The 16,793-nt window shown below is 44.8% G+C and overlaps 1 protein-coding gene and 1 long non-coding RNA gene across 5 annotated transcripts; one reads left to right on the top strand and one right to left on the bottom strand.

Annotated features, from left to right (window-relative positions):
* Window positions 1-501: 501 nt before the first annotated feature.
* On the bottom strand, window positions 502-4,110 carry LOC123404142 (beta-galactosidase 1-like). The gene is made up of 11 exons (XM_045098067.1): window positions 3,946-4,110; window positions 3,575-3,850; window positions 3,396-3,488; window positions 3,115-3,267; window positions 2,912-3,000; window positions 2,642-2,747; window positions 2,432-2,519; window positions 2,181-2,302; window positions 1,721-2,079; window positions 1,541-1,629; window positions 502-1,445 (listed from the first exon to the last, which is right to left on the bottom strand). The coding sequence occupies exons 1-11, from the start codon at window positions 4,108-4,110 to the stop codon at window positions 502-504; spliced, it is 2,484 nt and encodes an 827-aa protein (XP_044954002.1).
* A 2,844-nt stretch (window positions 4,111-6,954) lies between these two features.
* On the top strand, window positions 6,955-13,018 carry LOC123435987. Of its 4 annotated transcripts, none has more exons than XR_006627431.1 (4): window positions 6,955-8,446; window positions 8,539-8,649; window positions 10,717-10,827; window positions 11,342-13,018. It is a non-coding gene; the product is annotated as an uncharacterized LOC123435987 (long non-coding RNA). The 4 variants fall into 4 exon arrangements; XR_006627380.1 differs by having other exon boundaries at window positions 8,536-8,649; XR_006627277.1 differs by having other exon boundaries at window positions 6,955-8,649.
* Window positions 13,019-16,793: the final 3,775 nt, after the last annotated feature.

Here is a 16,793-nt window from a genome sequence, read left to right as displayed (position 1 = left end):
ATTTACAAGAAGTTTAAACAAACCTTTTTATTATCAACAGAATGAGACATGAGAAAGAACATTAAAAATAAATAAGTGTATTTGTTTGTGCCAAATGAATGGAACATTATGTAGAAAAAGTTAATTTTTTTAAACTATACGTGGATGCTGTTAAATATTTAATTTAATTAAAGGTGCAAAATTTATTTTCCCACGTTGTTACTTGTGATTCAAATAAGCAAACCCATATGTATATAAGAAATAGAAATTACCAACGCATATGTATTGTCTGCCTGTTTCTTCAACCGAAAATCTTCACCCTATAGCAAACTGATCGAGGAGGCGAAAAATTCTTGGTTTAACCTCGATGATCTCCATCGAAAATCACATGAAGCGAACCATGTAATTGTTCTGGGCTAATTACTTAGCCCCCTAACACATATGCCTAGCTCCTGATTGACGTTAGCTAACACTAAGCCTAAACGACACTAACTATAATTTATTCCTTGGTTCATGTGGGGATCAGCAGGTTGCCTGCACGGTGAGCACGCCGGAGTCACACCCGGACCCGGCGCGGAAGTCCTCCGTGTGCCGCACCGTGCACGACTCCTTGCCGACGCACGCTGCCGTGAACGCCGCCAGCGCCGCCTTGGACTCGCAGCCGCCCTGGTACGCGCCGCACTTGCCGCGCGTGACGCCGAGGCTGGCCACGTCCACGCTGGAGATGGTCCTGCCATGGCTGCACGCCAGCGCCACCTCGTCGCCGACCTCGGCGGCCTCCGCGCACGCCGCCCCGACAGCGACGGTGTGGAAGCTCACCCTCGTCGGGTCGCCGCCGGCCTCCTCGAACAGCACCATCGTGTTGGGCTCGCCGGCCTTGAGGAACGACCGTGGCACATGGTAGAACCTCTGGGACGGCTCGTTGCAGCCAGTGAGGCACTTCTGCCCGTCGCCATCCGCCATGAATGTGCCGCGGTAGTCGCACCGCCGGCAGCCGTCCATGTCCGCGGCGACGTATGACGGCCAGTAGCGGCCCAGGTTGTTGCCGTTGACCCACACCACGCCCTTGCCGAGCCCCAGCAGGTCCGCCACCACGGGCTCCTCACCGGTGGGGGCCTCAAAGGTCGCCTTGTACCAGGTGAAGGGGCGGTGCACCGGGATGGTGCCGCCTCTCCATTGGCTGCGGTCCTTGGCCTTGTCGAGGTGGGTCTCCCTGTACTCGCCGGCGAGGCCGGCCTTGTAGGACCAGGAGCTGTTGGAGAGGTCGTAGGCGGTGGTGTTGGTGACGGTGTCGACGAGCTTCACCGGCCCTCCCACGATGCCGGCGGGCATCATCTCGAACAGAGCACCATAGTTCTTGAGCCCGATGGTGGCGCTGAGGAGGGAGATGTAGTTCTTGCCAGAGTGGAGCTTCACCGGTGTCTCCATTTGGAAGACGAATCCGCCATTAGGAGCGTAGTGCCTCCCTGCATGCCAATTAATCAAATCAATTAACATTAGCTTGATCAAGTTCATTAATCCATCAGTGTGCAAACCACTCAGAGTATATTGGGACGCTCACCAACAAGCTTGCCATTGACGAAAGCGTAGAGCTCATGGCCAGTCGTGTTCACGTGCAACTTGTAGTTCGATTCCCCCTTGTGCTCCAAGCTGCACATTTTGATCATCACCAGAGATTAATTTATATTTCAATCTTATGCAACAGTGTAGTTCTGTATTAAGCATCAAGATGTTTGATTACCTTGTCCTGTACCATAGGTAGTCGCTCTGGTCGCCCGACGTCGCGATCTGCTCGAGCAGCTCGTTCTTCCTGAAGTTACCCTTCTCGTCCGTCATGAAAGGATGGAGGTTCTCGGGCATCCACGACCAAGCAAGGCCATCCGTCACGGTTTCCACCCCCGGCCTCTTCACCATCACCGACGTCTGTGTCTTGATCTTGGCGCTGTTGTACGCGACGGTCTTGCAGTCCGGCAGGATGCTCACGGACCATGCGGGCACGACATGGGTTGCGCCGTCGTCGAGGGTCACATTGACCTCCTTGTCGTCGAACTTGTTGCTGATGAAGCAGGCAGAGGAGTTGTCCAGCGTGTACTTGGTAACCTAGTGTAGATATTGATGAACCAAATGGATCAATTTTGTTGTGAACACCATTAAAAACAGTGCTAGGATTTTTGTATTGTATGTGAATGCATGTTAGTTACCATGACGTTGGTGTTGCCCATGGTGGTGTCCTTGTAGTCCCCATGGAGTAGGATCTTCTCCATGGACTTGAGGACATTGTGGAGGTCCTTGAGGTGCCCGTATTTTGGCTGCCTGATGTTACCTGAAAACAAAAACATAAAAGGATAATGAATATGATTTGCATATTGACACTAATTATTAATTTACAAGATGCAAATAAGCTTGGGACGAATATATGAATTGAAGGAACAACAAGAGATGGTTCACGTACCGTACTCATCGAGAGGGGCATCGTAGTCATAGCTGGTTGTGATGTATGGGCCACCCGACGTGCGGCCAAAGTTGGTGCCACCATGGTACTGATCACATATAAATTGACGATCAACATGTCAAATGATGTAAAATTCAGTTCATGCCAGCCTGCTAGAGGATGGAAATTAATGTAGAAGAGAAAAGTATAGATTAGTTATAAATCAATCACCATGTAGTAGTTCTGGAGCGATCCTCGCGTCTGGAAGAACATGGCAACAGAGAAGGCGATGTCTTCGGCGGACCGGTGGAAATCAGGCTTGTCCCAGGCTTTGAACCTAATTATATATCGTGGATAAAATGTAAGAGCAATCTGAACTTCATTCAACATATAGTAGAACGTGCTAACCAATTTCGCGCATATGCATGTAGGTTCCATAAGAAAAAAAGAAGGAAAATTAATATATAAAGGTTGATCCAGGTATATATATATGTAGGGTACCAGCCAGTCCAGTTCTCAGTCCAGATCTTGGGGATGTCGGTCCTCTTGGGGAACCAGTCGTGGCAGTAGAAGCCGTTGCAGGTGTTGATCTAGTAATTAAGAAGACTTAGCATTGAGTTTTTTTTGTTTTACACTTGGGAAGAAAGAAGAATAATAATTGGTAGAGACAAAAATAGGAAAGATGAAAATGTGCATGCGCTGACCACGTTGGGTGGGACGTCTTGGTCCTGCTGGCACATGATCCACGGCACGCCTACGTTCTGCTTGTTGGCCATGGCGGCGCACCAGTGGATGTACTCAGACGCCGACTCGTCGTTGTTGAGCTTGTCCATGACGTTCCCGTACTCGTTCTCGATCTATATATGTAAATTGTTCACATATATATATGTTATATTCACTGATCCACTCTTTTGTCGACGACAAGTAGCTAGGAATGCAAGCTAGATAAGTTTCACATAATTAATATTAGTTAGTTACTACGTACCTGAGAGAGGATGATGGGGCCTCCCTGTCCGGCGAACATCTTGGCCTCCTTGAGCTTGTCGACGATGAGGGTCGTGAAGGTCTCCATCTCTTGCTGCAAGCATCAATAACTTGGTCGTATTTTGACCTCCAAGGAAAACCATTATATTGTTGGGAAGGATCTGCTAGCAGTGTGGGTACCTCGAAGGGGTTGTTGTGCATGCGGAACTGCATGCCGGAGATGTCGCGCAGCCATGCCGGCAGGCCGCCGTAGTTCCACTCGCCGCAGATGTAGGGGCCGATGCGGAGGATGGCGTACATGCCGGCGTCCTGGACCTCCTTGAAGAAGCGCACGATGTCGTAGCTGCCCTCGAAGTTGTACTGCCGGCGGCGAGGCTCGTGGCCGTTCCAGAAGACGTACGTCTCGATGGCGTCCAGCCCGCCCTCCTTGGCCTTCCTGATCAGATCCGGCCACATCTGCAGGCAAGCAACGATCGAGACTTACAATTCATTCATGGAAACTAAGACGAGACGATGGTGTATTCATCTGCTGCTCCGTGTGCAATGCATACCTCTGGCGTGCTCCTGGGGTAGTGGATGGAGCCGGAGATGAGGAGGCGGCGCTCGCCATCGATGACCATCGACCGGCCGTCGTACCCGACCTCAGTGCCGCTGGCGACGGCCGCGGCCGCCGCGAGGAGGAGGAGCGCAAGTGGTTGCCACGACACGCGCTCCATGGCGAGAAGCTGCTAGCTAGGGAGAAGAAAGGATGCACGCACGCACCGCCGGCCGTGTGTATTTATTGGGGAAAGAAAGATATATTGGCGTGGATTAGTAGGATAAGCAAAGAGCCACGCACGCACTCATGCGTGCAGCTAACAAACTGCGTTAGAGCCATGGATTAGTAGGATAAGCACGCGTGTGTATATGGAAGTGCATATTCACATGGACTCTTGTTTTAAATCAGATGGTCTATTCGTTTTATCTATTCTTTGATTAGGAAGGGAGAGAGTCGCGATGAGAGAGCACATGCATCTGTGAAAGTATGATTTGATCGAACTGTCTCTTTCATTGATGATCCATGAGGATTAAATACACAGGGAATTAACCGTCGCCACGAACGGATGCGTCCGCTCGTGGGGGTCGTGAAAAAACCGTCGCGTCGGTTGGCTAGCAACCCGCACGAAGCGGTTCTGTACAAGGGAGGATTATTCCCTAATTATTATAATTAGTTTAAAATAAATCCTAACACCCCCTAATCCTCGCTTGTCCTTGAGACCCATCATCTTTGAAATGTTCTCCTCCAAAACCCTGTGGAAAAAATTGAGAAGAAAACATACAATATGCCATGAAAAACTCCTTCTAAAACCCAGTGGGAAAATAAAGAGAAAATGACATATATCGTCCATGCTTGCATTGATATTGCCTCATTAAAAACCTTTCGTGAGAAACCATGTGGAAAAACTCCCTGTGGTAGAAATTCTGTAAGAAAGGTACAAGGACACGGAAGCTTCCTGTGGTAGGCCATTCAACCTAAAGCATTGTTTGAAATTGCATCAACATAGCCAAAAGTGAAAGTTGATTGAGAAATAATCCCAACCGAAGAGCTTCTTGCAAGCCTATGATCACTCCTAGCTTGCGTGCCCTACAAATACATCCACAAATGTGTTGATTAATTCATAATTCCTTTAATTTTGTATTGATAAGTTTCGAAAAAAATCAATTTCGTGAATTAGACTACGTACTCTGCCCATCGAAAGGCGTTGTCCAAGGCTTGGAGAGAGCCTCCAACGTATGGAGTCGGAGGGTTATCTCCAGTGGCAATCCACCATCCCACCGGGATCCTTACTGCATTGAGCCCGTTTACCGCCATGAAGCATGGAATCAACAAAGTTGAACTAAGCACATGCTCTATAAAACCCAGATTGAGGGAGTACTACCTATGTTACTCCCACTATGGGTAGTATCAAGGAGAGGTACTTCCTCCTTCTTGGTGTATAGGTCATCTTAGGTTGTGCATCGCGGCCAAGACGAAGAGAAAAAAAAGAAAAAAAAATGTTAATTTTTCTAATTAATACCATTGCATGCAATGAATTGATCGCTGCTGTTGTGGACACTGTGCCTTTTATAGGGACAAAATAATAGCAACAAAAGGAGAGGTAGACATGAAGAAAAAACTTATACCAACAAAGTTGATGGTCAAATTTATAGGGACTAGTCGGGTGTCCACCATCAGACGAGGGAGGAACACGGGACGAGGTAGACATGAAGAAAAAACTTATACCAACAAAGTTGAACGTCTTCTTAGTTTCGTAGTCCCTTCGTTTGGAATGGATGTATCTAGGTTTATTTTAGTTGTAGATACATTTATTTTTATTACTTTTACGACAAGTAATTCCAGACGAAGGGAGTATATTTGTATTGAACATGTTTATTAGGTTTTACATTTAGATTTATATATAATAGGTGAAGGAAGTTTAGGCTAGAATCGTTAAACGGGATATACAGAGAGCAATGAGCATGATCCACGTGACGTGAAGTGTATGTCGTTGGATTCGAAAAAATGAATGGACCAAATGGAAGGAGGGGATCGATCCATGAGAGCTCAACGCTGACCAATCAGAAGCATTCGTCGATGACGAAAACCTTCTATGGCTCGCGCGCTCTTGTTGGTCCGCGCCAGAAGGAAAATTCGTTTCGAACCGGCGCGTACAGGCCCGCCAAGACCACATGAAATTTTTCATGGTTTTGAACTATTGCAGCGGGCAGGCCCATCGGTGCCAATTAAAAATGATTTTTAAGATAACCAAACACCAACCAGTAGAGACGATAGGCCCTCCTTCCCGATTCCCAACCAACCCCGCCCCCAACCCCAACCCCAACCCCATCTCATCCCCATCCCCATCCCATCCCCATCCCCATCCAGCCGCCAATGACCACCTCCCTCTCCGACAACCGGCGAGCTCCCCACTCCCAGACTCGTCGGCGACCTTCCGGCCTCCGCCTTCTACGCCACCCTTCTCTCCCTACACCCCAGATCGAATCCAGCAGCTCAGGACGAAACCCTAGCTCGATGCCATGGCCACACCAGCAGCAGTCCCTCCCTCCCTAGCCCGCGGCCATGGCGACCTAGCAGGCAAGAGGAACCTGAACCCTATCACCGGCCATGGCGAGCGTGGAAGGCACCATGGGAGAGGAGGCATGTGCTGCTGCTCAAGACCCTAAACCAGAAAGGAAGTAATAAGCTGCTCCGACCCATCTCATCCTCTCAGATTTCCTCAGATTTGGTACAAGAAAATGATCCAGCTCATTAGAGTAGTATTTTTCTGCGACGTTGCCTATTTTGTTGTTGAACTGGCCCTATTATTCTGTCAAATGAGTCTTTTTGTTTTTCCTTCTTTGAAATGAAGCATATTGCTTTCGAGTGCTAGACATCACGGAGCTGTTCTATTCTTTTGAATGACTTGTAAGAAGGAGCCAACCATTTGCCAGCTCTATTATAGTTGTTCAAAACGAAAAAAAAACAGGTTCTTGCCTACCTGAAAGATCTTTACAAAAAAATGATTTGTTATTCGCATGATCTCATCTGGTTTGGCGCCTCCCTACAATCTCACTAGAGTACGACTACTATTTTTCTCTGAAGTTGCCTATTTTGTGTATAGTGCTAGACATTATGAGCTGCTCTATTCTATTTTGTGTACATCTAGTTTGCCTCTATCAGTATTCTTTTTAAGAAGGCCGCGCATGTCTCTCCAAAATCTTCAACTTTCGGTCTCGTAATATTTCTGTAGGCTCTTCCTCACCTCACCTTTTCTCTCTCCCTGATCGAGCACCTTCGCCATGGGAGAGGAAGGTTGTTTCATCCGCCTGCTGTACTGCTGCTCTAGGGGACATGCACCTGCTTGTTGTGCTGCTGCTCTGTACGCCATGGACATCCCTCCTCTGGTTCTCCTCGCTCGTCAAGGTAGTAAGCTGCTCTAACCCATCTTCCCCTCTCAAATTCGGTACAAGAAAATGATTTTTGTAACTGGACATCAAAAGCAGAACCGGTGTGTGTTGTTGGTCAAGCAAGAAGAAAGAAAAAAGGCATCCGTTGCCTGCAAAACAAATCTGTGTGTGTGCTGCTCTCCTCCTCCTCTGTTTTTGCTTGTGTCAATTTGCTCCAACAGCTTGCGCGCGTGTGTGCATCCATTGGGAGAGAGAGAGGCTCTTGCCAACACCTCTACAATCTCACCGGAGTTCTATTTTTCTGTGATGTTGCCTATTTTGTTGTTGAAATTGACCGTATCCCTGTGTCAAATGGATATTTTTTCCTCCATTGAAATGAAGCATATTGCTTTTGAGTGCTCACATTGACATTACTGTGGAATAAAATGTTCATTATATGCTCTTCTGTTGAATAACGTGTAAAACAGGTCCAGCCATTTGCCAAGTCTATTATATTTGTTCTAAAAGAAAAGAAAAAAAAAACAGGTTCTTGCCTATCTATAGTATATGTGTTTTCAAAAAAGCTGTATCTTTTTCTTCGAGAGAGATGCACTTCTGTATCAACATTCTTTTTAAAAAGTGACACATGTCTATCCAAAATTTTGAACTTCATGGCCTCGTATAATTTCTTGAGTTGGTGAAAGTAATTGCCGGATACTGAGAGTAACCACAACAGATAAATATGTCATCAAACCACCATGTTCTACCCCATTTTGGAGGAACAAGATTAAAGTCATACCAGCAGAATTAACTACATGAAAGGTCCATCCTTTTCAGGAAAAACCCACCGTGCAGCCCTACGAGCAAGTTCATGAGCAGAAGGATTGAGCTCAATCAATAAATTTGAATACTGGCTAGGCACACATCCACACGGAAACCAGTACTAGATCGAACAGTATTGACCATGGGTTCAGGTTGACAATGGTCATAAACCTCTCATCACTTTGGTATGTTGATTGACCTCTTTTTTGCACTGCATGTGCAGGTGCTAAACATTGGTACGTGTTGGTGGGGCTCGACAAGCTCACCCAGGGAGGGCACCCCCAAGCTGAACTCCATGGAGCCCCGCTCCAGCGTCTAGGACAGGTCTTTGTTACTGGATCCATTACTAGGACATGATTTCTTCTTTTCCTTCTCCATTTGAGATCAACATTCGTTATGTCCTTCTTGTGCAGCAGCAGCAGGATTCCATCGGTACACGAGATGACAAGGGGTTCATCGAGGTGTGTGGTGGTAGGCTCTTTCGTTGGACCCGCTGCCTGTTCGGCATCGGCTCCATAACAGTCATGGTTAGCTCCTCTCCTTCCCCTGCTCCCCTCTGGTTGCGCTCGGGTAGAACAAATACCTGCTTCATTTATATGATAGATGATAATATATGGAACATGTACGTATGGCTTCTTCAGTCTGAATTCGTGTATTTGACTCCTGCTTATATGTAAGAGCATCTATAGCAGACCTCGTATAAAGCCGATCCGCAAAAGTCGTTTGCAGTTCGCGGAAAAACCCTTTTGTGGACCGGCGTGTGCGGCAAAATATCCTTTTATGAGGGTCCATTTTACGGGGTCTGCTGGGCCGCCGCCCACGCTGGCCTGCGAAATCTATTATTTCCATTGCATTTTCAGGCATGAAAACACATTTAGTTGCTTCTTTATTTTCTTCAAAGGCATTGGATACATCATAATTCACCAAATTATTGCTAAAACAGCAAGACCAAAAAAAACAAGAACCACAATTAGACATTTTAGAAGATATCCAACTTCCATAACTGCTCCCACTAGTTGGATCAACATCTTCTCCATGCATTCATTGTTGATCCAGGGGTTCTTCATCTTGCATTCTTCATTCTTCGGCTTTGATTCTAAACAATTAGACGTTGATTCACCTCTAATATCTATTCTAATTGCACATGCAGCTGCATCGTTAGGTTCAATTATACTAAGGAGTGCACGAACATCTATTAAGTTTCTTTCTATCAATAGATCGATGTATTCTTCTTTCCAATACCAAAATTAGCATCTACCTTCCTACACAGATGAACACCTCAATAAGCTACCATAATTTAACCAAATAAGTTGACAAAGCAGAAGAGGAAGAAGGGCATACCCCGTCGTTTCTGCATTTGAAGAATACCCATCCGAGGTGCTGCCGTGTGTTGGATGTGAGCCGCAACACTGTTTCTAGGCAGTCATCGCACTCTATGAGTGGCATCGGCAAGCCGAGCCCAAGCGATGGCCGGAAGAGTCCTTGCCGGCAAACCGACGCCAGCAACTAGAGGATGGAACCAGTACCTGCATGCGGCGCTCGCGCTTTGCCGAGGCTGTGCGGGGTGCTCCCGACCAATCCATGGCTTTGGTGCAGCCAACGGTGGCTGGAAAAGCCAATCTGGTGGTCGCGACAAAACAACCACCGATTTGTAGCTTTCCGGTAAGCCGAGGCACGAGGGCGTGGTGGAGGCCGATCTTGGGACTGCGGCGGCCCACCGTCATGATCCGGACGGCTGGTACGGCCGGAATCGAAGGCGGCACCCGGCGGCGGTAGGTGGGGGAAAAGCGCGGGTGAAATGTCCCACCAACTAACCGCTTAGATATATACAGGGCACCGACGGGGTGGGCGGAAGAACCTGCATTTTCGCGGGTTAGGGTGGGCATTTTGTCGCGCCCCGCAAAAAAAAATTACGGGCCGGACGCGGTAGTGGGGTCTGGTCTAGCAGCATTTTCCGCCTTGACCTGTATTTTGGCGGTTATTTTGCGGGTTCGGCCCTTTTAGGGGGTCTGCTAGAGATACTCTAATAGTACTATGGTGACCATAGGTTGCCATGAGCCCATGACATGGTCATCTATCAAGACCTAAAATATTTGAGAGGTCAACCTGGAAGACTGAATTTGTGCATGTAGCAGCACTCTCCAGTCTCGCGAGCATCAAGTTAATTTTGCAAGTACGATTCCTCGTGCAATTCTGGCTAGACTTGGATCACCTGAAACGAAAAATTACTTGAAGAAATAAATAACGGTCTGCATACATCCGAGTAATCAACTAGTTAATTGTTTGTCGGGTCAACATGTGAGAAATAATTCCAAGGCATGTGGAGGACTTTGTTTCCATTTTTCAGTTAGCCGCATGGTTGATCTGGTTCATTTGCAGTAGTACACATACAAGTTGTCAAAACTAGCGCCTTTCCTGCTCCACTGCCAGTGATAGCAGCAGTAGTCTCACTTTAGATTGTTGGACGTGTGACACTAGCTGTACCCATGCTTGTGACGTTCAATACTTTAAATTTCAGTATCGGCCATTTCCTATTTTCGGATTGTTATCATAATACTTTGACATGGAAATAATGTTTTTTTTTCAATTTACAGAACCAACTAGCCTGTCCTTCCATTTGTGGTATTGATGGCCATGGACCACGGTTCTAGTAGTCGGCAAAGCACGTATCTACTAACTGCTCCTATCCAGGATGCGTGCAAAAGGTGTCACATCATCGCGTTCCTATTCTCATCCCCCCGGCAAAACATCATTGTACACAATGTTGATGCAACAATTGCAACTTGCAAGCTCTATACTAGTTTCAATGGAACCTGGGACTAGCATAGGCCCTGGGACTAGCCGGGGTCCAAACATATATTTTATATTCAAATACAGTTGGAGTGAATCATCATGTCTGTGTTGCTGGGTTAGTGTAGAATATAGCCCATTCTTTCTAAATTAGAGACTTGGTGGCTGGAGTAGGCACTATGTAAACTGGGCATCCTATCATTATTCGGATTCAGGAAAAACAGTATAGCTCAACATGTGAATATATGTCCAGTTCTTTTTGGTTTTCATGTAAATGGTGATAATTTGGAATATATCAAACCATAGCCTGTCCTTACACGATTACACACTTCCCATGTCCATTAGCCTGCTCATGTTTGTTACTACTTCCTAATATATATACATGTTGGTCTTTGTCAGTGTCATGAATTAAATTGTTACATTGTCAAGGTTCCCCTGGAGGTTGGGGCACACCGTGGATGGCTTAAACCCGCCCTTCTTCAGTTACATTCTAGATTGTGGTGCTGATCTCAGTCAGGAAAAGGAAGAGAACATTATTGTTCTTCATCTGTCCGTGAAGAAAGGTACTAGCAACTGCTACTACAACCTAGTACAAGAACTTCCTTTTATCACACTTGCTGCTGCTTTTTACTAGAATTGTCACATATGAGTTGCCATTTGTTATTTTCGTTTTGTTTTGGGGGCCTGCTATATTATAAATACCAAGTTATACCTGAGTTTTTGTCAAAGTATTACTTGAAAGTACAAATGAATTTTGAATGAGTGGAAAACTTAGTAGTAGGCTCATTTTATTAGTTTTCTTCAGTACGATCATGCCTTGTTTTCGTATCATTTTGTTTATGTTGGCAGAATTATTGCACATAATTATAGTTCACATATGATGTTGCATTCGGAAATCGATTTGAACTCATTGAGATGCTCAAGGAGTCACAAACACTCGTCTTGCAATGCAAGCACTTGTGCTGATGACCATCCATCCTTGGTACATTTAATTACATGGCAATTTCTAGGATTCTGGGTTGCGCTGATGGTCTCTAATGCAAGCACTTGTGCTTCTCGTGGTGATTATGGTAAAATAATTAGTGGATTTAGCCCTCAATTTTAGTCCTATGAGTTTTTGTCTTTTGCCGGGTATTGTGTTGCATGCGCTGGAGTGTTTCCCTTGTCGACGTGCTGGGTAATGTGTGTGCTGGTTGCAGTTGGTCCTTGGTTGATCTCCATGCCAGTGGTTGGAATGTTTTGGCTGTGTGATATGTGTGATGGTTTACCAGGCTTTGTTATAAAGAAGCCCCTTATGGCATGTCCTCTAAAACACTATAACTCTGATTCGTCTACTAGTGATGACATGGTTGTTTGATTCCTAGGGTTGTTATCAAATTCTGGCATGTTCTGTCCTATGTACCCTAACAGTGCATTCCTGATATCAATCGTTCCTATGATCATGTACAGTTCATTTGGTCATTTTCACTGTTGCTTGATCATCTATTGTTGCTCGATTGTCTAAATCTTCTTGATTTGGAAAGCTAGACATGCTATTTCCTAACTGCTAGCTCCATAACAGAACATGTATTTCTTTTCACTCATTCATGACTCTCATTTTAATGGGTTTTGTCAATGAAACAATGCAAGATAGGAGTGGGATCACTGAATTGTTTTACATAGATTAGATGACCGGCCGATTGCTATTTTGTTGTGTGCATGTTTACTGGACACATACATTACACTTTTTTTAGCTTGCTCATTATAGACTGGACATTGGTCATGTGGAAGGACTAGCAGACGGATGGCTGCTTGCCCATCCTAGCAAACATGGTGAGCTTCCCCCCTCCTCCACATCTGCATAGCACGCACAGTTTGTATGTTTTGGTTTTCTCGCGTGATTTGAGAACAAAGGCGCAAGCATGGTTCAAAGTAGACTACTCTCCTCTGCTGGTATGGTCACTCGGTTCTGAACTTTAAATTGTATATAATCTTAAAGTGGAGTAATCCCCTGTATCAAATCTGACTTCACCATGATTTGAGTGGAATAATAAGAAGAATATGCATAGCTTCTTGTTGTTAGTTTGTTTGGCATAAAAATTAACATGCGGTGACAATTCTTTTGTTAGTTTTTTATCAAGGCGTGGGAAGTTGTGTCTCTTGATGCGACGACCATCACAGACAAACCGCCAAGTGCTATTGGCAAATGATAGAGGGTCAATTCCTCTGCTTCATGGCGAAGTATCCCAATAGAACACCGCTCACCTTGAGGTCTCTTCAAGGTCGTTGGGACGCTATCAAGCCGGTTTGTAGCCGTTGGGCTGCTTGCTTGGAATAAGACCGCAATGCACCACCAAGTGATACCGTTGAATTGAACTATGTGAGTTCTTTCTCACGTTGTACTTTAAATGTTTGAAACATGTTTCATATGTTGAATTTTGTTTTTGTTTTTTAGGAGTAATTGTGCAAGAAAGGTACAAGGACATGGAAGCTTCCCATGGTAGGTCATTCAACCTAGAGCATTGTTCGAAATTGCATCAACATAGCCAAAACTGGGAGTTCATTGAGGAAGAATCCCCACCGAAGAATGGCTCCCTCACCGAGACGGATGATGATGATGAAGATGATGATGGCCCAAGAAACAAGAACAAGTCGGATGGAAACAAAAAGGCGAAGGACAAGATCAAGAGGGAATCGAAGGCATCAAGCTTGCATGATAAGATAGATATCATGGTGCAATCAAATGAGGAGATGAAGCAGGAGTTGGCCGAGAAGAAAGCGCAGGAGAAGCAAGAAAGTGGCCCTTACTCAAGGAAGAAGGGTTGTGCAAGGCCGCCATTGAGGAGAGGAAAGCCCTTACCGAGGAGAACAAGGCTTTGTCCAAGCTTCTTGCAGAGGAGAACAAGATCATGACAATGAATCACAATAAAATGAACGACATCACCAAAGAATGACATGATATGGCAAGAAAAGAAATCTTGAAGAGAAGAATGATGGCTGCAAGGTGTGATGACTTCAGCGCCGGTGGGGGAATGGGTGGCGGAAATGGAGAGTGATGATGTTGACGATGATGGTCACGGAGATGATAATGGCTTTTGCGTGAGATTCTTTTGGGGTTGTGGAGAGAAACGAGAACCAAGACGGTGGTGAAGATGGTGGTTGCTTTTGCATGATGTTCTTTAGTGTCTTGATAAAAAAAACAATGGTTTAATTTGAGCGAAAATTGTGTTTGGTTGTTCAAATTTGCTACAAATCAATGGAATTGATGCCAAATTGTAAGTTTGAATTCTTGCGATTTGCGGGTTGGCAAGGGCCATGGCAGAACAGAACCTGCCCATGAAACTGTAGAACAGAATATTCGTGAATATTCTGTTTTATAGTTCCACGATGCGGGTTATGTTTTGCCGCGACCCTCGCTAGTCGTAAAAAGCGATTTTTTGCAAACTGTAAACGCGCGATATAGGTCCGTAATATAAGGGTCTGCTAGCAAACGGTAAACATCCTTCTTCTCCTTTTTCTTATCTAAAAAATTGGTGACGTTCACCTATTCGTCGCTTTTTTGTCAAACCCCCTTCCTACGTGCATAGCGATCGCAGGGTTTTTCAAGAAAACTGTCGATGGGACAGCCTTGCCCCTCTATCAAGACCGGATTATCTTTGTCTAGTTGGAACCATCCCTCGCATGAGCCTTCATATTGTATGGTGACGCTGCATGCAACAAGATCCTAACACGCATGGTTTTCTATCCTGGTCGACCTGTACAATACTGTATGGTACACGCACAAAACAAAAAATGTAGCTTTGAAAAGGTACACTCACGATGCTCACAAACATAATTTATAAATACTCACATAAATTTCTATTGTTTTCATATTTCAATCAATGTCAAAGACATTTCGGACATGTCCAAATGTTTTAAATGTCAAAGCCATACTCTTTCGTAAATATTCACACAAAATTGTTGGGCAATTGCGGGTGGCTTCCATCGTAAAATTCCTAAAATATCTCATCAATCACAAACCATGTGTTCCACCGTGACCATCTACACCTGCAGGAGGCGTGCTTCGAGCTCCCTCTCGGTCCGCCTTCGAAAACCCAATGTATCACCAAAATCAAGGTAAAGTATTTTGGTAGATTTTTCCCGCTAAATAGGCCCTTAGGATTGTCGCAAATCAAGAATACCATTTAAAATGAAGGAAAACTTAGCCGCCTTTGTACGCCCCTAGTAGCCACCCAGCGCCAGCAGTGAGCCTGCACATTGCCAGAAATACATAGGAATCACCATGGATTTCCACCGGCCAACTGCAGAGATCCATGTGGACGCACGTTATAGGGCTGCTGCACTTGCACGTTGAGAGCGGCATGTCGCCGGTTAACCTACATCCCAGTTGTAACTCGATCGCCAGTATTGTTGCCAACTCTGTGTCAGAAAAATATGAGGGTGTTACGTGAAGAATAACACATGCATAGGAGGCATATACCATACTCAACACAAGAGCCCATGCAAGATCACATGCATAAGAGATAGTAAGAACGATACATGGAATTCGTTCAGGTAGCAACAGTTTAGTACCTTGCACCGCAGATGTGGGATCTAAAATTCTAGATGCTCCTGGTCTGGTATGACTCTGAAGTATATAGAACTTACAAGTATAGAATAATAGTACATTTTTTAAGGCAAACTCGCGAACTTGTTACTGCTTCAGTGTTTACAGGGGCGAACAGAAGATCTTCAACATGGCCTAACCAAGTATTACGACCAACTCCCAGAGTAAGTGAATGTTACAGCGTCATGTGTAACTGCTCCGTACTGCACCACACTGCCGGTTTAGCCCCCCCCCCCCCCCCCCCGAGTGTAACTCTTATTGTCAACTATGTGTGAGAAGAATATGAGGGTGTTACGTGCTGATGAATGACACAAGAGGCCTGCGTTATCGCATGCATAAGAATGATATTGTAGATGGTCCATAGGCATATAGTACCATAATTAACACAAGAGCCCTGCATTATCACATGCATCAGAATGATACGGTACATGGAATTCGTCCAGGTGTAGCAAAAGTTTAGTACATGTAGCTAGCATCGCAGATGTGGGATCTAAAATTCTATATGCTCCTGGTCCGGACTTTAATTGAATAACATTTGTGATAGTTACAGAACCTTATTGTTTCAAACTATGTGATGAGTACATATGAAACTTGGAAAATCACCGCAACAAATTCTTCATGTGCCTGTGTCTCCGACGGAAAATCTTCCCCATAACAAAACGAGCTGCCACAATCACCCCAACAAATTCTAGATTGAACCTTGATCCATCAAAAATCACATGAACTGAACCATGCATTTGTTCTAGGCTAATTAGCCCCCTAACACATATCCTGCAGAATAATTAACCTGTTCCTCACGGTAGCTAACACTTAGAGCACTAACAATCGCATGTGAAGACCACATTTGATCATCAATTTAAAATGTTTTCCCCGAAATGTCATATAACTTATTTAAAGAACTTTACCACATAAGTGATACGTTATTTACATAATGTTTGTGATGGTTATAGTAGAACACTTGCTCGCACACTTGAGAGGGCCACTGTGCGAGTTAATCAGAAAATATATGTAATAGAATGAAATAATACTTTTTTGTTAAGCAATGGAAAATCGTATTATTTAGATTTACAAGAAGTTTAAACAAACCTTTTTATTATCAACAGAATGAGACATGAGAAAGAACATTAAAAATAAATAAGTGTATTTGTTTGTGCCAAATGAATGGAACATTATGTAGAAAAAGTTAATTTTTTTAAACTATACGTGGATGCTGTTAAATATTTAATTTAATTAAAGGTGCAAAATTTATTTTCCCACGTTGTTACTTGTGATTCAAATAAGCAAACCCATATGTAT

This window comes from Hordeum vulgare, chromosome 1H, assembly GCF_904849725.1.
Source record: "Hordeum vulgare subsp. vulgare chromosome 1H, MorexV3_pseudomolecules_assembly, whole genome shotgun sequence".
NCBI classification, from domain to species: domain Eukaryota; kingdom Viridiplantae; phylum Streptophyta; class Magnoliopsida; order Poales; family Poaceae; genus Hordeum; species Hordeum vulgare.
The sequence above is the reverse complement of the archived record's forward strand: the minus strand, read 5'-3'. Positions and strand labels throughout refer to the sequence as shown.

Bases quoted from the DNA above. Each gene is read 5' to 3' on its own strand.
- LOC123404142 (XM_045098067.1), bottom strand. From the start codon at position 4,110: ATGGAGCGCGTGTCGTGGCAACCACTTGCGCTCCTCCTCCTCGCGGCG. The intron at 2,303-2,431 runs GTACGTGAACCA...TTTTGTTTTCAG, and splicing joins TGCCCCTCTCGATGAGTACG to GTAACATCAGGCAGCCAAAA. The intron at 1,630-1,720 runs GTAATCAAACAT...CAAAATGTGCAG, and splicing joins TACCTATGGTACAGGACAAG to CTTGGAGCACAAGGGGGAAT.